The sequence below is a fragment of the Lissotriton vulgaris genome, unplaced genomic scaffold (assembly GCF_964263255.1).
Source record: "Lissotriton vulgaris unplaced genomic scaffold, aLisVul1.2 SCAFFOLD_3927, whole genome shotgun sequence".
Lineage (NCBI taxonomy): Eukaryota > Metazoa > Chordata > Amphibia > Caudata > Salamandridae > Lissotriton > Lissotriton vulgaris.
Window position 1 is genome coordinate 141,181 of NW_028246271.1, and position 23,098 is coordinate 164,278.

Below are 23,098 nucleotides of genomic sequence, written 5' to 3' on the forward strand. Positions count from 1 at the left end.
TTAAGATCCCCATGCTATTTCGATTTATCAATGCTTAGTGTCTTTCTTCCCCACCCTCCTAAGACCCTCTTGTGTTCCTTTCTACCCTTCATCCTCCTGAAAGAGGGAAAGCATATAGAGCCGCACTCTCCTAGTGTCGCTCCATCTTCTTCCCCTCTTCCATTAGCTTTAACAATCAAATGCAATTTTTCAATGTCCCATTTTAGTACTTCTTTACCCTATGCTGTCCCCTATAAGCTTCCTCATGTTTCCAGCCCTAGTCTCCCGCAGCAGCTTCCTATTTCCTCTCCTGCCTACCTGACTGTCTTCCCTATCCAACTTGTTTTTCTTTGACTCTGACTTAATGTATCTCAATTTTTTTTATTTAACCTACTTATACTTTTTGGTTCCCGACACACAAATGAATCCAATTTTGGCATAGGATGCGGAGTACCTAAAAGATATGTAACTTGTATACTGTTCCGGTGCTTCACAAATAAATATATGACACAATCCAAAATTCAGAGACAAACATTTCCCCAACTTATCCTATGCATTTTTAGCAACTGCAGTAACAGCAGCAGTGCCCGCATTATTGGGAGGCACACACTTCTTGGTTATTGCAGCATTATTGAACAAACCTCTGCTATATCTTCTAGGCAAAGGGAACTATCGTAGAACAGGCAGGGCCACAAAATACAGATCCCTTGATCCGAAACTCACAATTGGCTCTAATAACAAAAGATATAACCTAAAACAATAGCACCAACGTGTTACTTTCTGGCAAACGCTTGCTCGATAAAAGTATATAATATAAAAGTAGACAGCCTTTACAGCATACAGTTACCTTTTGGTAGACTGACGGTGGTGAGGTCACAAGGGTCGGGCAGAAGGAGGTTACACCATGTGATAGTAACTTATGGGCAACCATTGAGATCCCTGATCTGACATCTTCACTGATTTTGGAGAAGTCCACCCCATATCCCCCTGAAATTGAACAAGGGATAAGCAGATTCAGAAAACAAGTACATCAGAGATCACTGAACTACAACAATCAATGGATTTTCTTACTATGGTCTTTACCTTCAGTAATAAAAGGAGCAATAATCTACAGTTCACTTAGAGCAGTGATACTCAAAGTACGGCTAGGGGGCCACTTGCCACCCTACTGACTTTCTATACGGCCACCAGGTGAACAGCAGCCCTGGGCTAATGTTTATTGAGAGAGCACTAACATTTAGAAACAGAGAGGGGCAAGCAGTTATTTACACACCAACAGAAGCAACAGAAAAGAAGCAAATAATGTGCCCTATACCACTTAACTTTAGGAATGCTTCATTTTTTTTCTCGTTTTGTATAACTTTGTTTTATTGATTTTTGGCATTGAAGTAAATACATTACAATTCTCATATACTCCCATGTAAGTACATTTAAGATTAATCCCAGGCTCCAACCCGTCCCCCTTATATCGCCGCAATTTAGCAAAAGTTTGTCGTGGTAGCGTGTGTCTATGGGTGCTGGCCGGGCCGAGGCTCCCGCTACATGGTCACATATCCACCCTCAAAAAGCCCAAAAAGAACAAAAACAGCCCTACCCCTTGAACCCCCCCCTCCCCTAACCGGTGTGCCATGTCTTTGCCTCTTTAGATCATCATATGTGAGGACAGCCATATGTCTAATTTCCAGGGGTATATTTTGAGGTCGATGTGTCGGTAAGTCGCATGAGGCGAAGATATTTTGGGCAGGTAACTTCATTGAATTCCGTTGATAGGAGTGACAGAATAGGTTGCCAGACCGTGTTAAAGGATGCCGTAGACTGCGTGAGAGTGGCTTGAATGCGTTCCATACCCAATGTGTACCATAGTTTGTGTTGCCAGCCCGTGTGGGTGGGCCAAGTTTGTGTACCCTAGAGTGATAAGATGTGCTGGACAGCGGCGCTCATGGACAGACCCATCTGTCTACCCTCGATTGATTTCAGTGGAAATGTGAGTGCGTTGGGCAGCCCTAGAAGTGTGTAGGCGAGGAAGCGGGTAATTTCGGTATCAAAGTGTTTGTCAATGTCACTAAGGACTGCTGTCCAGTATCCTGTCACATCTCTGCACTCCCATAGTAGGTGAGTCAATGTGCCCTCTTCATCACATCCTCTCCAGCAAGTTGGACTATGATTAGGGTTACCTATCTTATTTAACCTTACTGGTGTAAAAAACCAGTATGTCGCGACTTTCACCGCTGATTCCCTGCTGGCAGTATTCCTGGCTGTGTGGTTGGCCTTATATTATATAGCTTGCATTCCTTGTCCGTGAGGGTTCTCCCAAGCTCTTCTTCCGACCGCCTCTGACCGGCCGAGCGACGCAAATCAGTAGGCGGACAAATCATCTTATATAATTCCGTGATACGCTTACGGTCCGACTCTTTGGTAATTAGCCACTTTTCAAAAGCGGTCAGCCTTCTACCGACTAGAGGGTGTATTTGGGGCTGTGTCAACCAATGTGGAATTTGAAAATATTAAAACCATTGCGGAGCTTTGATGCCGTAGAGCAGTGGTAGATCAAAGAGCTGGACGAACCCCTCGAGATCGAAGACGGCCCGCGGATCTACAGTCCAATGTCTGCCACTGCTGGAACGCTCGCCTCTCTAACCCCGGAGTAAATTCAGGAATATCGAAAAAAGGTGTAAGCGGTGAGGGGAAAGTGGTGAGCCCCCTATTGACTGCTACTGTATCCCACACGCGCATCACTGTACGAGTGATAGGGGATTTCTGAAGGTATGCCGGCCTATCAGAGCACTTTAGGAAAGGGATCTTCCAGAGCGATGTTTGCGCCATCGCTCTATCCGTAAAGAGCCACCTCGCCTCTGACTCGGGCCGGCTCCAGTCTACCAGGTATCTCAATTGCGCCGCCTGGAAGTATTGCTGTAGGTTTGGGATCCGCAGGCCTCCCTCGTCAGGAGGTCGGTAGGATAGGCCTCTACGCATCCTAGTCTTTTCCCGGCCCATACAAAGTGTTGCACCGTTTCTTGTAATCTTTTTATGGTGCTCAAGGGAGGGTTCACCGGGATGGTTTGAAAATATAGAGTTTGGGTAGGACGGACATCTTTAACGCAGGGACGCACCCCAGTAGTGATAGGGGTTGCTTCTGCCATCAACTTAAGTCCCCTTGTACCTGGGAAGTGATATTCGCGTAGTTCAGAGTAACTGTCCGCTCAGTGGATGGGGTTAGGACTATCCCCAAGTATGGGATCGAGGCCTGAAGTTGCAGGCCCCCGTAAGCAAAAGATGCATCATGGATTGTGTGTGTGTTGCAGCCCAGAGGGAGGAGCATTGATTTCCCCCTATTCATTTTGAAGCCGGACACCCTCCAAAAGGCCTCCAGCTCCCTCAAGAAGGCAGGCACTGATTGTTTTGGCTTATCCAGCGCAGGCAAGATGTCATCTGCGTACAAGCTTATTGGATGAGATTCCCCCCCAAAGGAAATGCCAACGATGTCAGCGTTATCCCGAATCCTCTGAGTCATTGATTCTACATAAAGCGCAAAGAGGAGGGGCGAAAGTGGGCATCCCTACCTGGTGCCTCGCTTGATGTCGACTGGCCGTGAGCCTATGCCATTGCCACGAATCGTTGCTCTTGGTTTGTTGCAACAGCTGACGACCCATGCCCTAAAACGATCCCCAATTCCAAAGTGTACCATTGTTTTATCTAAAAAAAAAAAAAATCCACCCAGTCAAATGCCTTCTCAGTGTCTATGGACAGGAGCATGGCATCTGACCTCGCGTAGTGAGCTTTGTCTATTAAGTGCAGGAGGCGTTTAGTGTTATCACTGCATTGTCTGCTGGGGATGAAGCCAGATTGATCCGGCTCAATGATGCCAGGAAGCCGTGGTCCAAGTCTGGAAGTGAGAACCCCTGTGAAGAGTTTAAGGTCTAAGTTGAGTAGGGAGATTGGCCTATAAGCGGGGCAATGGGTGGCATCTTCACCTGGCTTAGGTAGAACAATGATATCGGCCTCTAATATATCAGCAGGTATCGAGCCAGGCCTTTGAAATGAGTTAAAAAGTCGGGTTAGAATCCGTGCTAGTAACGGGTAGAAGGTTTTATAAAAGCCAGCTGAGGAGCCAACTGGCCCAGGCAACTTCAAGGGTTTGAGAGTTTGAGGCGGGATATCGCTCCGATCACCTCCACTATCCTGATAGGCTCATCCAGCGAGGCGGCCCCAGCCGCATTGAGAGCAGTCATCGCTGCCCTACTCAGATAAGCCTCTCCATCTTTGTCAAGAGACCTATCTGCGCTGTGTAGTGATGCATAGAACTCTCTAAAGGCCTCAGCTTCTTTCCGCGAGCGTCGTAAAGGGTTGTAATTTTAGACCGTTGGACTCTAGCTCTAAGCACACTTGCGAGGAGACGCCCCGGTTTATCGCCTCCCAAGAAGTATGTGTGGCGGAGCTTCAGTGCTGCATATTCGGCGCGGTCGATGTATAGTCCAGCTAGTTGCGCCCTTGCAGCTTTCAATTGCCTCAAAATCCTGGGAGCATCCGTGCGGCTCTGCACCCTCTTGAGTTCGACCACCTTAGCTGTTAAGGATTCCCGCTTTTCTTTACGCTCTTTGGCTTCCGCCGCTGAGATAGCTATCAGTTCTCCTCTTACTACTGCCTTAAGTGCTCTCCAGATTGCAGTCTAGGGTGTGTCTGGTTTATCGTTAAGTGTGAGATAGTCAGTGATGCTTTTGTGTAGTTGTTGGGTTACCCCCTTCCTTTGTAGTAGGGCCTCCCGCAGTCTCCACCTTCCCCACGCTGCCTTGGTCCGGGGGACCACTGTAGTCACTACCATGGCATCATTCCGATATAGCAGCTGGAATAATGTCTACTTCAATGACTATTGTGCGAAGCTCCAAGGAGCCTATAAAATGGTCTAGTCTGGCATAAGTATGGTGCACATGGGAGTAGATTGTGTAGTGGTTATTTCGAGGTTGCTCGTCCCGCCACAAATCCACCAGTCCCCTTTGAACCATCCAGTCCTTCCCCTCTAGTGAAATCGCTCCCGTTGAGCCAAAGCGATGGCCTGATCTATCTCCCTCCCGGTCCATGACCAGGTGGAGGTCACCTCCCATGAGTCCGTATCTGGCCTGGGGGCTTCTCCGATAGGGCGCCCTTAAGAAAGGATTCTTGACCTGAGTTGGGGACATATACAATCATGGACATGCCACCCACCCGTATGTTGTGTGCTAGCAGCCGGCCCCTGATCTCCCCTACTTTATTTCCCACTTGACCGTAAAAGTGCTTAGCAAATAATATTGCTACCCCCTCTATCTTATCAGTGGTAGAGGAGTAGAACTGCTGAGGAAATGCTCGAGACCTCATCCGATGCCATTCTTCTGGATAGGAGATGTGTTTCCTGTAATAGACATATTGAGGCGCCGGAGTTCTCCAGGTAAGATAAAATGGCGTGCCTTTTAAGGGGGTTATTGAGCCCTCTCACATTTAGGGTAATAACTTTCAGAGTGGCCCCCATCATTCTGCTTGCCTGCCTGGGGATAGTATAGTCCTAGGGGGACAACCCCTGCATGGCGTCTCACCAAGGCCCTCCTCCCCCATGGCACACCGATTCCCTCCCCCCACCTGCTGCTCCCGGATCTCCCCCAGCCCCCCCAACCCCAACCCCCTCGCCTGTCCCAAACTTTTACCAAACTACTGACCATTGCCCCTCCTCCCCCGCCCTAACACCAACTGAGCATTCACAACAATTTACCATAGTCCAAAGCCTGCCCACACGTACCACAGGCCTTTGGGAAAGTTACCTGTATGAGCTTGTAGCTCCAGCAATGCCGGCCCCCCGTCCCTCCCCCCCAGCCAGCTAAGAGACAGTGCGAATGTGTCCCCACCTGTAGAACAAATCATTCAATTGGTGAGGTGTCTCTAGTCACCGCGTTTAAGGCCGAGGTACGTTCCTGTGATATAGTTGTGCCATCCGGTTTCAGTTCTGCCATAGACTTCGGCTCACCCATTGCCATCCTCCCCTCGGAGATTTTTGAGTGCGATCTGGGGAGGCGTCCGGCTCGCTGCGCTCAAGACCCAGCAGGGCGCAGGTCTCCTGAAGGGATCTCATTTGATGCAGCGCCCCATTCCATTTGAAGATCAATAGGAAGGGATGACCCCACGCATAGGGTATACCTTTGTCTCTCAGGAACGAAGTGACTTCTTTGAACAATTTCCGTTTTTGAAGAGTGATGGCAGACAGGTCCTGGAATAACGCCACTGAATGTCCTTGGTGTTGGAGAGGCTGTTTCAACCGTGCTTCCCGCAGGATCCGCTCCTTTAGTAGAAAGTCTGGCAGGAAGGTCAAGATGTCCGAAGGGGGAGCGGGTGCACGCTGCACCAGACCCACTCTGTGCGCATGATCAATGCGAATTTCGAAGTCGGAACTTTCGCCAAACATCTCCTGAAAGAGGCCCTGCAGGTATTGGTTTACATCAGCTCCCTCTGCTTTCAATGGGACACCTCAGACCTGAATATTATTCCGTCTCGACCTGTTCTCGAAGTCTTCAGCATGCGCTTGCAGGTCCACCTGCTGGTCCTTAAGGCGAATGAGTTCTTGCTGGAGGTGTTCCATTTCTTCGCTTCTGGTGTGGTCATTGTCCACAACGGCTGCCACCCACTCCCCCAGACCATCCACTTCACAATGTATCTCTCTCCCCTCCCCTGCCACCTCCTGTTGAGCGTGTGAAAGTCCTCACGTAAAGATTTGAAAAGGGCCTCCAGGAAAACCCGGGTGATCGGCACCTCCCCATCCCCGTGGTCTGTCTGCTGCTTTGGGATGGAGGGGGAGGGGGGCCCTCTGTCTCCATTGTTGGGGCCTTTGAGAAGCATGTCTGTCAGCGTGCGTTCCCCCTTCTTTCGTGTTGTGGCCATGATAGGAAGCTTCCACTTAGGTCTCTGCTCCCGCTGATCGCCGGTACCTCGAGAGGACTTGTACCTCTGGCCCTAGTCCGTTGTAACTGGTATATTCACCTTTTCTACGAGTTTGTGTGGCAACCCTGTGCCAACCTTTGAGCCAGGCTTATGCTCGCTCTCAGGGGAGGGGACACATAGAAAATCTAGGGCTCACCGCACTTCGATCTGCCGGGCGACAGGTAGGTGTAGCTCTAGTGCAGGTGCATGCTCAAGCTATCTGGTATGGCCTTCTCTCTCAAATGAGGCCCATCTGTTCCAGTGGAGTCCCGTAAGGTAGGTCCTGCAGGGTGGCACCTGTTGGACCATATGTCGATGACGTCAATGTCTTTTCACCCCTCCTGGGTTCTGTTGACGTCGCCGCTGTTGGGGGTGGCCCTGCCCCTGCTGCACTCCGGTGGGCCTTGCCAGCGCAGGCCTAGTTCTCTGCTTAAGCACTGTGAATGCGCTTTGAAGCCCTGCTGCTTTCACACGCCTCCCCTCCATAGCACTCTCTGCAGTGAAGGCCATAGCGTACAGACCGGACCCAGCCTCTGTGTTGCTTTTGCGTGTCCTAGGTGCTACTATCGTGGAATGTTGCTCCTGCTTCCCCCCTTGTGGGTCCGCTATGCGCCGGTGATTTGTGGCCTCCTGCAGCCTCGCCTCACCTCCGCGGCAAGTGTTTAGCCCTCACTACCGATTTACAAAAGGGGGTGGTGATGAACAGAGTGTCTGAATTGAGCAGACCACTCTTACCCAGTCCAAAGATCAGGGCTTGATCCATCACCGTTATTTATCTCACTGCCCCATCCCAGCTCAGAACCTGGCTATATGCAAATCAGTCTGTCCCTGGCCCAGTGCATCATGGGAACAGAGCAGACTAAACTACCAAGCCAATTCTTTACCAGAAAGGAGACAAGCTACCGGGGACCGGTTTCTGGCATTTCAGCCTCTTCGGCCCGGCTTGCTTGAATCCTGATGGAGCAGTGAGAAAGGGACTCATGTCTGAGTATACCCTGCCACACCTATAGTGGCCAACATCGATTTACAAAAGGGGGTGGTGATGAACAGAGTGTCTGAATTGAGCAGACCACTCTTACCCAGTCCAAAGATCAGGGCTTGATCCATCACCGTTATTTATCTCACTGCCCCATCCCAGCTCAGAACCTGGCTATATGCAAATCAGTCTGTCCCTGGCCCAGTGCATCATGGGAACAGGGCAGACTAAACTACCAAGCCAATTCTTTACCAGAAAGGAGACAAGCTACCGGGGACCGGTTTCTGGCATTTCAGCCTCTTCGGCCCGGCTTGCTTGAATCCTGATGGAGCAGTGAGAAAGGGACTCATGTCTGAGTATACCCTGCCACACCTATAGTGGCCAACATCGATTTACAAAAGGGGGTGGTGATGAACAGAGTGTCTGAATTGAGCAGACCACTCTTACCCAGTCCAAAGATCAGGGCTTGATCCATCACCGTTATTTATCTCACTGCCCCATCCCAGCTCAGAACCTGGCTATATGCAAATCAGTCTGTCCCTGGCCCAGTGCATCATGGGAACAGGGCAGACTAAACTACCAAGCCAATTCTTTACCAGAAAGGAGACAAGCTACCGGGGACCGGTTTCTGGCATTTCAGCCTCTTCGGCCCGGCTTGCTTGAATCCTGATGGAGCAGTGAGAAAGGGACTCATGTCTGAGTATACCCTGCCACACCTATAGTGGCCAACATCGATTTACAAAAGGGGGTGGTGATGAACAGAGTGTCTGAATTGAGCAGACCACTCTTACCCAGTCCAAAGATCAGGGCTTGATCCATCACCGTTATTTATCTCACTGCCCCATCCCAGCTCAGAACCTGGCTATATGCAAATCAGTCTGTCCCTGGCCCAGTGCATCATGGGAACAGGGCAGACTAAACTACCAAGCCAATTCTTTACCAGAAAGGAGACAAGCTACCGGGGACCGGTTTCTGGCATTTCAGCCTCTTCGGCCCGGCTTGCTTGAATCCTGATGGAGCAGTGAGAAAGGGACTCATGTCTGAGTATACCCTGCCACACCTATAGTGGCCAACATCGATTTACAAAAGGGGGTGGTGATGAACAGAGTGTCTGAATTGAGCAGACCACTCTTACCCAGTCCAAAGATCAGGGCTTGATCCATCACCGTTATTTATCTCACTGCCCCATCCCAGCTCAGAACCTGGCTATATGCAAATCAGTCTGTCCCTGGCCCAGTGCATCATGGGAACAGGGCAGACTAAACTACCAAGCCAATTCTTTACCAGAAAGGAGACAAGCTACCGGGGACCGGTTTCTGGCATTTCAGCCTCTTCGGCCCGGCTTGCTTGAATCCTGATGGAGCAGTGAGAAAGGGACTCATGTCTGAGTATACCCTGCCACACCTATAGTGGCCAACATCGATTTACAAAAGGGGGTGGTGATGAACAGAGTGTCTGAATTGAGCAGACCACTCTTACCCAGTCCAAAGATCAGGGCTTGATCCATCACCGTTATTTATCTCACTGCCCCATCCCAGCTCAGAACCTGGCTATATGCAAATCAGTCTGTCCCTGGCCCAGTGCATCATGGGAACAGGGCAGACTAAACTACCAAGCCAATTCTTTACCAGAAAGGAGACAAGCTACCGGGGACCGGTTTCTGGCATTTCAGCCTCTTCGGCCCGGCTTGCTTGAATCCTGATGGAGCAGTGAGAAAGGGACTCATGTCTGAGTATACCCTGCCACACCTATAGTGGCCAACATTGATTTACAAAAGGGGGTGGTGATGAACAGAGTGTCTGAATTGAGCAGACCACTCTTACCCAGTCCAAAGATCAGGGCTTGATCCATCACCGTTATTTATCTCACTGCCCCATCCCAGCTCAGAACCTGGCTATATGCAAATCAGTCTGTCCCTGGCCCAGTGCATCATGGGAACAGGGCAGACTAAACTACCAAGCCAATTCTGTACCAGAAAGGAGACAAGCTACCGGGGACCGGTTTCTGGCATTTCAGCCTCTTCGGCCCGGCTTGCTTGAATCCTGATGGAGCAGTGAGAAAGGGACTCATGTCTGAGTATACCCTGCCACACCTATAGTGGCCAACATCGATTTACAAAAGGGGGTGGTGATGAACAGAGTGTCTGAATTGAGCAGACCACTCTTACCCAGTCCAAAGATCAGGGCTTGATCCATCACCGTTATTTATCTCACTGCCCCATCCCAGCTCAGAACCTGGCTATATGCAAATCAGTCTGTCCCTGGCCCAGTGCATCATGGGAACAGGGCAGACTAAACTACCAAGCCAATTCTTTACCAGAAAGGAGACAAGCTACCGGGGACCGGTTTCTGGCATTTCAGCCTCTTCGGCCCGGCTTGCTTGAATCCTGATGGAGCAGTGAGAAAGGGACTCATGTCTGAGTATACCCTGCCACACCTATAGTGGCCAACATCGATTTACAAAAGGGGGTGGTGATGAACAGAGTGTCTGAATTGAGCAGACCACTCTTACCCAGTCCAAAGATCAGGGCTTGATCCATCACCGTTATTTATCTCACTGCCCCATCCCAGCTCAGAACCTGGCTATATGCAAATCAGTCTGTCCCTGGCCCAGTGCATCATGGGAACAGGGCAGACTAAACTACCAAGCCAATTCTTTACCAGAAAGGAGACAAGCTACCGGGGACCGGTTTCTGGCATTTCAGCCTCTTCGGCCCGGCTTGCTTGAATCCTGATGGAGCAGTGAGAAAGGGACTCATGTCTGAGTATACCCTGCCACACCTATAGTGGCCAACATCGATTTACAAAAGGGGGTGGTGATGAACAGAGTGTCTGAATTGAGCAGACCACTCTTACCCAGTCCAAAGATCAGGGCTTGATCCATCACCGTTATTTATCTCACTGCCCCATCCCAGCTCAGAACCTGGCTATATGCAAATCAGTCTGTCCCTGGCCCAGTGCATCATGGGAACAGGGCAGACTAAACTACCAAGCCAATTCTTTACCAGAAAGGAGACAAGCTACCGGGGACCATTCAAGCAAACCGGGCCGAAGACGGCTGTAATGCCAGAAACCGGTCCCCGGGAGCTTGTTTCCTTCCCAGTGTAAGAATTGGCTTTTGTAGTTTGGTTTGCCCTGTTCCCATCATGCACTGGGACAGGAACAGACTAATTTGCATACAGCCAGGTTCTGAAACTGGGATGGTGCAGTGAGCTAAAAAACGATGTTGGATCTAGCCCTGATCTCTTGACTGGGTGAGAGCTTTCTGCTTGATTCAGAGACTCTGTCCCTCACCACCCCTTGTTGTAAATATAGCCCTCACTACCAGCAGTTCTGCTACGGGGTTGCCTGCTCTGATTCCACGCTGCTATCGGTAGATAGCGCTCACCGGAGCCCAATGTGCTGCTTGCTGGTGAGAAGTGTAGGCCCTGCTGTTCTCCCAGTCGTTATTCCTCTGAACATGGGGGCCTTTCAGCTGCTCCCCTCAAGCTTTTATATTGTCCACTGGGCTGCCCCCGCCAAGGCCACTCCTGCCTTTGATGGGACCACACGCCCTCCACTATGTAGACGCCCTTGGCGGTATTGTTCTCGTGCGCACAGGCTATCTTCCGCTGCGTGCCCCCGGGGTGCCGCTATCCTGGATCGGCGCTCTCGTTCTGCACTTCCGCAGGCTCGATAATTCGCGCTAGGGTCTGTGCGCCGAGGCCTTACAGCCTCTTACCTCCTCAACTCCCCTCCTTGGCAAATGTGTGGCTTTCAGCGCGTAGCTGCACTTAGGGTCGCCGGCTCAGATTCCACGCTGTCTTCGCCGGTGTGCCCTTGCCGGGGATCAGCGTTGGAGTCCCCGTCTTGACGCTGAGGTGAGTGGCGTCCGTGTGCGCCCTCTTAGGCCGGACAGCCCAGACCTCAATTTTTCCGCCTCTGCACTAGGACACCCTGCCGCTCAGCGCTGCTGGAGCTCCGCCAGAACTTCCGTCCCGCTACTTTGCCGGTGCTGCTGCCCCCTCACTGTTCGCTTGGGCTGACGATCAGCGGTCCGTGGGTTGCCACCAGAGCCTTGAAATCCCCACTGCTGGGCTCTATCTCGTGCACGTCAGTGCTGGCTCAGCCAGGACGCCATTTCGTGGCTACAAGCTGCGGGCCGCTGCAAGGTCTCTCTGGGGTATCCGGCCTCCGAAACTGCTCACAGGTTGGGCTCCTCGTCTCCCCTCAACTCTCCTCCGATTTTAGTGCATAGATGGGGATATTTATGCTTGAATTGGCCGGAGAAGTGGGCTCGGTGCGGGGAGCCTCGTGGTCTTGCGTCCTCCTAGGTCGCCATCTTGGCCACCAAATGCATTAATTTTAAAGACATCTTGCAATAAATGTGCCCAGATTTATAAAGTTTGTACAAAAATCGAACAAATTAGTGCATTATGTTAGCATGCAGAAATGTTTCACTTTATTACATTACATTATAGCAGAGCATTGAGAGGTATGTTTTACAAAGATATTGTTTTTTTTTTTTAATGAGCGTAGAAACATTCATGTCATCTCCCACCCTGACAACAATGGCAATAGGGAACTTAGAGGCTAGTCAAATGGTATGATGAGCCCTGTGGGTTGCCTGGGTTGTTATAATACATGGACAACATTATAATTTATTAGGTCAAACAAAAGAAAAGGGTTTGCCCAACACACATCCTTAACTAATGTATTTCAAGATGCCTTGTATTTGATAATGAAGAAAGTGGAGACAACGGGAAATAAAGCAGTTGCCTAGGTTCACACAATTTAGTCAAGTGGAGAACCCGGGATTGATCCCAGATTTTCTGGTTTCACATTGTGCAGTTCTATGTCATTCGAATTAAACAATCAAGTTATTTCCTTTTTACATTCGACTGTCCCAGGGTAGGGATAACAGGCAGAGAAAGTTTACCCCAAGGTGCAGCTCAGAATAGAGATTCAGATCCAGAATAACACAGTATTGTCACATTTATGGCTCTACTAGTGACTAGGGCCTTCATTCAAAGGGTGGTATGGAATGAAACCATCTCAATAACTCCATGACTCAATGTCCACACCATGTACATGCTTTGCTTCCCTATACACAACCTTCCTAAAAGCCCTGCTCCCACCATGCTTGTGCATACCCTAGTCCATACATGTTGACCCCTTGTAATATGATTGAAGGTACACATGATTTAGGGCCTGATCACTAGTGGGTCCGTGTATTCCGAACCATGTATAAACATTTGTGTGCGCACAAGTCGAAACTGCGAGTTAGGAGGTATTTAAAGTATCCTATAATTATCTGATACGTTAAATGGGAAACATCTATTACACCGAAGGCATTACATCGTAGTGCCTTTGCAACGCAGTCAGTGCCACAACTGTGACATTAGAATGAGTTCCATTACAATGCAAGTCATTACAAGGACTTGCTGTAGAGAATGTGGTGTTGGATTTTAAGTACAACACCTTCCCTATTGATACACCGCCCATAGTTGGAAGTAATTTAGGTTTAAATCTTTATTTGCATTTCGTAAACAAAGGCGAGCGATGTGATACATATATATTCTCCAATGCAAATAAGATTTACCATCGATGAAATGCTAATAGCAGAGAGAGCCAACAGTGTTACATGTTCAAAAGGCCAAAAAAGGAAACTTATGGGGGCGTGGCTTAGCGGGCGAAGATGGCGGTCGCAGCCTAGTAGAGCTCCCGCCGGCCCGGACAAAACTTGCTTACTTATCCTGGCCCCGAGCCCGCTAGCTGTACCACCTGTGTGGCGATTGTTCCTGGCGGCGCCTGGGTCCCTCCGGTGTGCCGAGTTGTCCGTCCTGACGTTCCAGTGGGCCGGGGTCATCCGCGGCGAAGTGCGGCCTGGTGCCCCTTGGCGGAGCCGGGACCTCAATTTTCAGGCTGCCGAGCGGAGGGTCGGCGGCTGGTGGCCGGTGGTCGGGCCGGCCAGGCGAGTCCCCAGCCCGTGATTGAAGCACCGGAGGTCGAAGGAGCCACGGCGGTGCCCTGTGGAGCTGCATTGCACATCGGGGAGGCCCCCCCCGAACGACGCAAAGACACTGAGGCCTGTGCAGACCTCGGGCAGCCGGGGCCTCGAGTTTCGCGGCCCTGGGGCTGGCCCGAGCCCGGATTGCGGTGGGTCGGCGCTGATCGTCCCTGGTGTTGGTGGGGCCGTGGCGTGCCCTGGGGAACCCTCCGACGAGCGGAGGTGGTGCCTGGGGAGGCGAGGCACTGCTGCAGCCTAAGTAAATTGCAGGCGACCGAGGGGCCCCGTCGTTCACGCCCGGGGCCGGCCCTGGACCTATCTTCGGAGCAGACTGACGACGAGAGCTGTGTTGCCGCGGCCCTGGCGGGCAGCAGCGCGGCCTGTTGATGCGGCTAGAGACCGGCCGAAGGCCCACCGCAACCGTGAGTGCAACATCTGGGACCTGCTAGGCGGTTGAAGCCGGCTGTGGGGCTGCGGGGCAGTGTGCTGGAGTGGGCCACGAGGCTGGACACAAGTAGTGGCCGGAGCGGTGGGGGCGGCCCTGGCCCGGTCTGGACTTATCCTGTGGCGTGTGGACCGGCTCGGCTGGAGGGCTGCCTTCCGTTGGAGGAGCCCCCAGTGCCACTTGGGGTGGAACACCTTTGGGGCTCTGAAGAGCACAACCAGACGCGGATACCCGGGGTGTTGTGGAAGTAGGACTGCACGCAGCAATGACCAGGGGAGGAGGAGGTCCGCCCAAGCAGGGTCCCATTGACAAGTTTACGGGGCCCAGTGGAGGGCCCGGTACGCCCGGTGGCAGCGGTGGGGCAGTGCCGGACAACGCGGCGCTCTTGGTGGCAATCACCCAGTCCAGGGACATGCTGGACGCCAAGATTGGGGCAGTGGGTGCGGATGTAACACTACTGCGCCAGGACCTGCGTAACGCGGTAGAGCGGATCACGGAGGCGGAATCCAGGGTCTCGGTGGTTGAGACGGACATTGGGACACTGAAACAGAAAGTGGCGGAGATGGAACACGTCCAAAAGACTCTCGCGTCTCGGGTAGAAGATGCCGAAGGGCTCGCACGCAGAAATAACCTCAGCTTTATAGGTTTTCCAGAGAGATGCGAGAAGGATGATATGGAGCAGTTTTTGTCCCGGTGGCTGGGTCCTGTCTAATTGCTTCGTGATTGAGCGTGCACACCGAGCCCTGACACAGAGGCCGCCGGAGGGTGAGCGTCCTCGACCAGTCATTGCCAGACTTTTGAATTATCACGACCGAGATGTCATACTGCGAGAGGCGAGAATTAAAGTCTCCATCTCCTATGAAAATCAGAAAATTATGATTTTTCCCGACTATACGAAGCTTGTGCAGCAGCAACGCCAATCATTTGTGGCTGCCAAAGCCAAGTTGCGGGGCCTGAAACTCCAGTACTCTTTGCTATACCCAGCTCGCCTACGGGTGGTGTACCAGTCCTGGACCCACTTCTTCGACTCCCCAGAGGAGGTCTTCAGGTGGACAGACGAAACGGGATGAGACCACATGCCCAGCCGGGTCTGGACCCGGGCGGGTCGAGGGGATCATCGCAGGAGCGGACAGACCGCCCGGCCCGAAAGGGGAGACATCGGAGGTCCCGATCACGCAAGAGATCCGCCTCTGCCAGTGCGACGCAGACCAGTGGAACAATGGAGTCCGACCACTCTGACAATGGCAGTTGAACTCTGGAGGGGTTTTGCCCTTTTCTATTGATGTATCGCTTTGGTTTGCTGAGGGTCTCACAGCGGGACTGCCTATTGGGGGGTGCCGCTGCTGCGGAACTGCCGGCTCTGAGAAATGCCCTGACCATATGTGGTATCACAGCTAGGGTTTGGGAGGCAACTTAATAGGGGCCATCAACCTCCACGAGTTGTGGGAGTTGCCTCGGGGGGGGGGGGTGTGACCATCAGGTTAAGGGGTGTTGGGATTCATTGGCATGGTTGGCCCTGGGTCCTCAGTTTTGGGTCCAGGGCGCGACAGATACTTAAGTGTTTCATGAGGTATAGGGGTGGGGGAGTTTGGGACAGGGGGAGGTGAGAGGTGGTTCGGGACTGGGGTCGGGTGGGGGTAGCTGTTGCTGCTTTGGGGTTCCGGGGTAGGTGGGGGGGGGGTCGCACGTGCTATTTTCTGACGTACTGAGTGAGATGTGGGGTGTGTGGGGGTGGCGCAGAGGGCCTGGTTGGGGTGATCGCCTTGACAATGGTTGAACAGACTACCATGCTTCCTAATACGTCCCTGCGTGTAGTAACCTGGAATGTTAGGGGGATGCTCGATAAGATCAAACGTGGGGCGAAAATGACTGGAACCAAAAAGAAGTTGGAAGCAACCCCTGTTTCAGAGGAGGACTGGGACATCTACCTGTGCGATTTATACAAACCCAATCTGAATACTATGGTAAAAGAGGCTGTTGAACGAGATATGGAAATCGAAGATACTAAAATCACCAAGACTTCGGCAGTTTCCATTGCCATGAACATTAGGAAGGCAAGAAGTACGGGTGCATCCGGCCCTGATCAGATCCCTATTAAGGTCTACCAAGCCGACCCTAAAGTGTGGGGCCTGATGCTCTCGCCACTGTTCAATTACATTTTTGACTCTGGAAAAATACCGAACTCCTGGAAGGGAAGCATAATTATCCCGATATACAAAACAGGCAATAGAAACATAGCAGGAAACTACAGACAAATAGCGCTAATGGACGCTGCCGGGAAGATCTTCGCAGCAGAAGTATTGGACAGATTGAAATCTTGGGCATTTAAGTTGGGTCTAATTCCCATGTTTCAGGCTGGATTCCGACCGAATCACTCAGTCACAGATAATATAGCAATCTTTCAGACAATCCTAGATAAATATGTAACAGGGAAATCACAACCCATATACGCAGCGTTCATCGATTACTCTACCGCCTTTGATCGAGTGGACAGACCGACCCTGTGGAAAAAACTAAGAAGGATGGGTATCCCTGAACTACTACTACAACTAATAGTGAATCTCCACAGTAACACCTGGTGCCGTGTTCAAATGGGGAGCGACAAGGGCTTGTCAAAGATAATACGGACATCTAATGGTTTAAAACAAGGGTGTCTTTTAGCTCCGATTTTATTCTCCCTGTACTTAAGTGACTTACCATCTCAATTACAACAAGGGTTATGCACGCCTCCGAAGAGCACCACTCAGCGCATACACGCCCTGTTGTATGCGGACGATATAGTCATGTTTGACTTAACGCCTTTTGGACTTCAAAGCCTTTTAGATATTTTATACAACTACTCTAAGGAAAATTTTCTAATCCCGAATATAAACAAAACTAAAGTGGTCGCATTTTCGAAAAAGAAAAAAGGCGTGAGGTACCAATGGAAGCTGGGCGGAGAGAGGCTAGAGCAGGTAGAGGAATATACCTATCTTGGTAGAATTTTCTCATATAACATGAGTAACATCAAACAAATTAATCATTTAAAAAGGAAAAGTGACTTATACGCTGGGGCCATGTCACGCCTGTACTCGGCCACTGGAAATAGGCATTTTTCTGCATTAATAAAAGTCTACAGAGCTAAGATTCCCCCGGTTCTGTCATATGCCTCTGAATATATTCCTTTAAAACAATGGTCCTATATGGACTTAAACGAAGGTAAAACACTAAAAAAAACTACTGAAAGTTTCTACTTCTACACCAGTACAGGCGCTAAGACTGGAATGTTCTATCACCAGCGCATATGCTACAGCCGTAGCAAGTATCATCAGGTGGGCCTACAACCTTCTCCATTCTAAAGAAGGTACCTTACGATGTCTGTTAAAAATAGAGACATTTGATAAAGATTCCACCCATCTTATCTTTTCCAGAAATATGAGAGAGGCATTTCAGCTAGCAAAAGTCAGCTTAGAAATGTTGTCATCGTGGACACCTGCACAACTCAAACTTTTCTTAAAAAACTTTACCCCCAAATTGAGTTATGAGCTTGATCACTTACATTGCACCAAACTATCTGTGTATAAAACTTATGCTGACTCTCAGGAATATAAGCAAGAACAGCCGTATTTAGACTATACTCTAACACACGGCGCAAGGCGTGCAATTATGATGTTGCGTTTGGGTATACTACCCGTTCTAACCTTTACATCTTCCTGGAGACTAGACAGTTCTTCGCTATGTACCCTTTGTCAGGGGGGCAAACAGAATCTTGAGCACCTTCTATTTTTATGCCCAAATAACAAAGTTGTAAATGCAAGGTTAACGTGTCTTGAGCCCATCTATCGGTCATGTAGGATTGTCAATGCAAAAGATTTTTTACTTTTATGCAAAATGCCACCTAATGAATATGTTTGCTATAAAATTTATAAGTTTTTAAAAATTTCATTGAAAATGTATTAAATTGTATGAATAACTAAATGTATATTTTAACCAAATTTGTGGTCCTCAAAAGAGTACCGAAACAAATAAAAAAAATTTGACTTTGACATTGACTTTGTGGGGCGGTACTGCGCTGGGGGAAACGGGAGGCAGTTGATGTACTTTTGCTTCAAGAAATACATATGATGGGTTCCAAGGTCCTCAGCCTACAGAGGTTTGGCTTCCAGCAGGTCTATCACGCCGGATTTACTAGAGGGTCCAGAGGAGTCGCTATCTTGGTGCATCGCAGGGTGGCCTATGTGCATGAGAAACAGTGGGCAGACCCACAGGGTCGATTCATCTTTGTCAAGGGAATGGTGGGTGCTGAACCAGTGGTCTTTGGCAGTGTTTATGCCCCCCCCCTCTGCAGTGGGCTCTGTCGGAGAGGCTGTTTACAATATTGGACGACATCCCGGAGTCATTGACGGTGGTTGGGGGGGACTGGAATGAGGTGATGGATGTTTGTATGGACCGTCAGAGGCGACAAGTTGTGGCTGTGGATGCTCCCCCCTCCGTCCCGCATTCCAGGCTGCGTGCAACGGTGGAGAGTTTGGGCTGGGTGGATGTGTGGCGACATATGCACCCTGCGGCGCGTTAGTTCACGTATGTGTCTGCGGTGCATGGCTCTTTTTCGCGGCTAGATTATGTGTTTATGCCTGGTGCCTGCTTGAGTCGTGTGCGGGAGGCTGCGATATTGCCAAGAGGATTGTCTGATCACTCCCCAGTCGTTGTCAAGGTAGAGCTCCCCACAAAACGGCAGCCATTCCGTTGGAGGATGTCCTCGTGGCATCTACAACAAACCGAATATGTTCACCACTTATGGGAGGCGATTGGTCATTACTGGCGAGACAACCTCGTGGGCGATACCGACGCAGTGGTGGTTTGGGAAGCAATGAAGCCCACAATACGGGGGGTGGATATTGCTTGGTGTACGGTCGCCCGCCGGAAGCACCGAGAAGCCATTGCCGCTGCAGCCGCTCAAGTTGAGGCCCTGGAACAACGTGGCCGGGGAGGGGGTGACGAGACTGTGATACGGCTGCTCCTGCAGGCACAGCAATCGTATGCTTCTATCTGGCACGACGAGGCCAGGCAAGCGTGGCTCGCCACGCGCAGTAGAATCTACCAGTGGGGAGACAAGTCCTGTACGATGCTCCATCGGCTGTGTCAGTCTAATCTTCAGCCGCTTACGCTGTCGGGCCTCACTGCGGAGGACGGCTCGGTGATGACGGACCCGGCCCAACTGGCGGCTAGCTTTGCCTGATATTTCGAAGAGCAGTATGCCTCACGAGACTGTCTGGAAGCAGATGAGGTTGCCAAATTTCTTGATGACCTGCCGCCGAAGGCCGTCTCTGATGAGGCTAGGACGGCGCTTGACGCTCCGCTCACTGCTGAGGAACTCGGGGAGGCTCTGGGGCAGCTTAACACCGGGAAGGCGCCCGGACCGAGTGGCTACCCATGTGAGTTTTATAAGAAATTCCACCTTCTGTTGGGGTCTCACTACCGATGTGCGCTTGAGGCAGCCCGGACTCGGGGCAAGCTGCCATCAGATTGGCGCCATGCGGAAATCGTGGTGTTTCAGAAGCCGGGTAGGGCCCCCGACAGGCACGACTCGTATCGTCCCATATCCCTACTGGACATCAAGGCCAAAATTCTGGCGAAAGCTCTAGCGAACTGCCTACTTCCGTATATCACGGATCTGGTCCACCCCGACCAGGCCGGATTCATGCCGGCGGGCACAGGCGGCGGTGGACGCCATGGGGGGCCTTGGGCGAACAGGCGGCCTTGCTGCTAGCAGACATGGACAAAGCCTTCGACTCTGTCAGTTGGGCATACCTTTTTGCACTCCTGCCCCGTCTCAATCTGGGCCCGGTGTTTTTGTCATATCTTAAGCTACTGTATACTGACATCACAGCCTCGGTACGGGTCGCTGGCGCCATATCTGAACAGTTTCGGATTGGTCGGGGAACCCGGCAGGGATGCCCATTGTCCCCATACCTATTCGCCCTGGCTATGGAGCACTTGGCGTCTTGGGTGCGCATAGATGCACAGGTGCGTGGGTTTGTGTGGAGTGGAGATCTAGCAGACAGAATTGCATTATATGCTGACGACGTTCTGTTCTTCCTCACGGACCTGCAACGCTCTGGGCCCCGAGTCCTAGACATCATGCGTATCTTTGGAGAGGTTTCCGGCCTTCGGCTGAACCTGCACAAGTCTACTCTGTGGGTACTAGGTGGCGGAGCCATTGCGGACCCCTGGGCGACGGGACTGCGGGTGGCATCTGACGGGCTGAAATACCTTGGGGTGTTTCTCTCGGAATCGACAACCATTGCTTGGGATCGCAACATCGTGCCTGTGTGGGAGCGAGTCCAGGCCGATACCAAAACGTGGTCCAGAATGCCCTTAACCATATTCGGCAGATCCGCCATCTTCAAGATAGTTGCGCTTCCACGCCTGCTATATCAGCTGCAAAACTACCCCTACCCTATTAGCCCGCAGTGGTTTCGGCAAGTCAACTCGGTGCTGGGCCGCTTCCTATGGGCTGGAGGGGCGGCCAGGGTGGCGCTACGGACGTGTTTCTTGTCCACCTATTGTGGTGGTCTGGCCACCTCCGATCTGCTGTCTTATTACCAGGCCTCTCAGTTGCTTATTCTTAACGAATGGTGGTATGGCGATAGGGGGGACCCGGCACATGCTTTGGAGCGTTCGCTCATGGGGGAAAATACGCTTCACACCATCTTGTACTCAGCCCGACTGCGGTGGACACTGCCGTCTGTCACGAGGGTGGTCTTTGCTTTGTGGAGACAGGCGTTGCGCCGTATGGGCTGGTGGGGCAAACTGACAGGGGAAACGCCACTGTGGCGCAACGGCCTGCTCCTGGAGCTTTCTACTCTGGCCGGGTTTGAGGGATGGGAGGCCATAGGGATCTCGCTACTGGGCCAAGTCATGTCTGGAACTACCCTTAAATCATTTCAGGAGCTCAGCGCAGAGTTCCACATGCCTCGATCCCAGTTCTTCCGCTATCTACAACTGCGTCATGCACTCGCCCCTAGTATCGCTAACTTGGAGTCTCTACCTGAGTTCAGTCCGGTCGAGGCGAAGGTCTTTATGGGAGACCTGGAGGATAAAAAGGTCTCCTGCATCTAGCAGACGCTGGTCACTCACTGCTCCTCTACTTTGCTTCCTCTCCGGGCGGCATGGGAGGTGGATGTGGGTCCCCTAGACGAGGATGATTGGAGGGAGGCCCTGGAATCCCCGCGAGGGGCCGCTATCGCTATGCGGCTTCGGCTTATCCAATTTAAGTATCTTCACAGGGCCTATTACACCCGAGAGCGACTGTGGAAAGCGGGATTGATTGAGTCTCCGGAGTGTCTGCGCTGCGGGGCTACACTGGGTTCTCTGCTGCATACGGTGTGGTCGTGTGCTAGACTGTCTGGCTTTTGGAGGGGTGTGTGGGGCTGCTTGTCTAAGGTCCTGGGTTGGGATCTCCCCCGCACTCACCGGCTGGGGTTGCTGCCTGTTATGGAGGGTATTGGTGGAAACATCTACAAATGCCACTTACTGTTGTTAGGACTTGTTGTGGCTAAGAGAGATCTGGCCCGGGCATGGAAGGGAGAGAGGGCCCCTCCCTTGTCTGCATGGAAGGCAGGACTGGACTATTACATGGGGCTCGAGAAACCGGTGTTTGAGTCAAGGGGCTGCCCCCGTAAGCATTTTAAAAGCTGGAAGCGGTGGGCTGATTACAGGGGGCTGTCGTTGGATCCCCCAGTGGACCGAGAGGAAGACATATGAATGAGATGTGTTGCATTGGCCTAAGTTCTGTGGCATACCTGTCACACCGCACCTAAATCTTACTCGCTGCTTTCTACACACGTGCGTGGGGGGGGGGGAGGGAGGGGGGATCTGGGGGGTAGTGGGGTTCTGGGAGTTGGCGGGATAGGGTGGGACGCGGGGTTATTTTTCTTGAGCCTTTCTCCTTTTATTGATCGGACACTTGTACATGCGTAATAAACTGTGTCATAACTGTTGGTGGTGTTCTCCGGATTGTGGGGAGCCACGATTTTCCCTTGCCTTAACTGCTCAATAAAATTTGTTGTGAAAAAAAACAAAAAGGAAACTTATTCTACCCTCCCACCCCACCCCTCAACCCGACCCCCGTCCACCAATTAAAAGGCTAATACATGACAGGTTTACTCCTCTTCTTTCGACTGGGCATCCTTGGACTCTACCCCACTGGGGCTGAAAGGCACAGCAAGAGGAGATATATCGGGCAGGCGAGCTCCCTAAACTCAGAGCCTAGCAGAGTGAGAAATGGGTGCCAAGAGGTCTATAAAAGTGGAACCCTTTCCAGCTAGCATTAGATGCCATCTTTTTCATCCCCAAGACCTACCACAAACGCTGAAGCCAGCTGGAATAGTAATTTAAACTATTCCAAAGTCCAACGCTTCCCTAAAGCAAGTCGTTGTAAAAACTTGCATTGCAATGGAACTTGTGGTAACGACACAGTCGTATCATTGACTGCATTGTTAGACTATGGATAGTTTTGGCATGTGTGGTAACAGATGCTATTCACGTTAAATACCTCAACATTTGTTCAATTTCTGCAGCTAAAACATGCTGACACTGAACAGGGGAAATGTGTACAGTATTTAGTGTACTATGCAGATTTTGGAGCGTTCAACACCAAAATCTACATGTCATTGCTTACAAACATATAATTGGGACTATTTCAAAAAAAATGTATTGGGGTTTTTAAAAATTGTGTCATACAATTGTGGCAAGAAAATCCCTGGACAGAGAGTTCTGAAATCAAACATTAG

The 23,098-nt window shown here is 51.1% G+C and overlaps 1 protein-coding gene across 1 annotated transcript in view; it reads right to left on the reverse strand.

The window, feature by feature from the left end:
• Positions 1-23,098, reverse strand: part of AMDHD2 (amidohydrolase domain containing 2) — a 111,903-nt gene that overhangs the window by 58,207 nt on the left and 30,598 nt on the right. Inside the window, exon 4 of the mRNA XM_086949326.1 lies at positions 827-966. Coding sequence (XP_086805452.1) covers positions 827-966 — 140 coding nt within the window. The remainder of the gene's footprint in view (positions 1-826; positions 967-23,098) is intronic.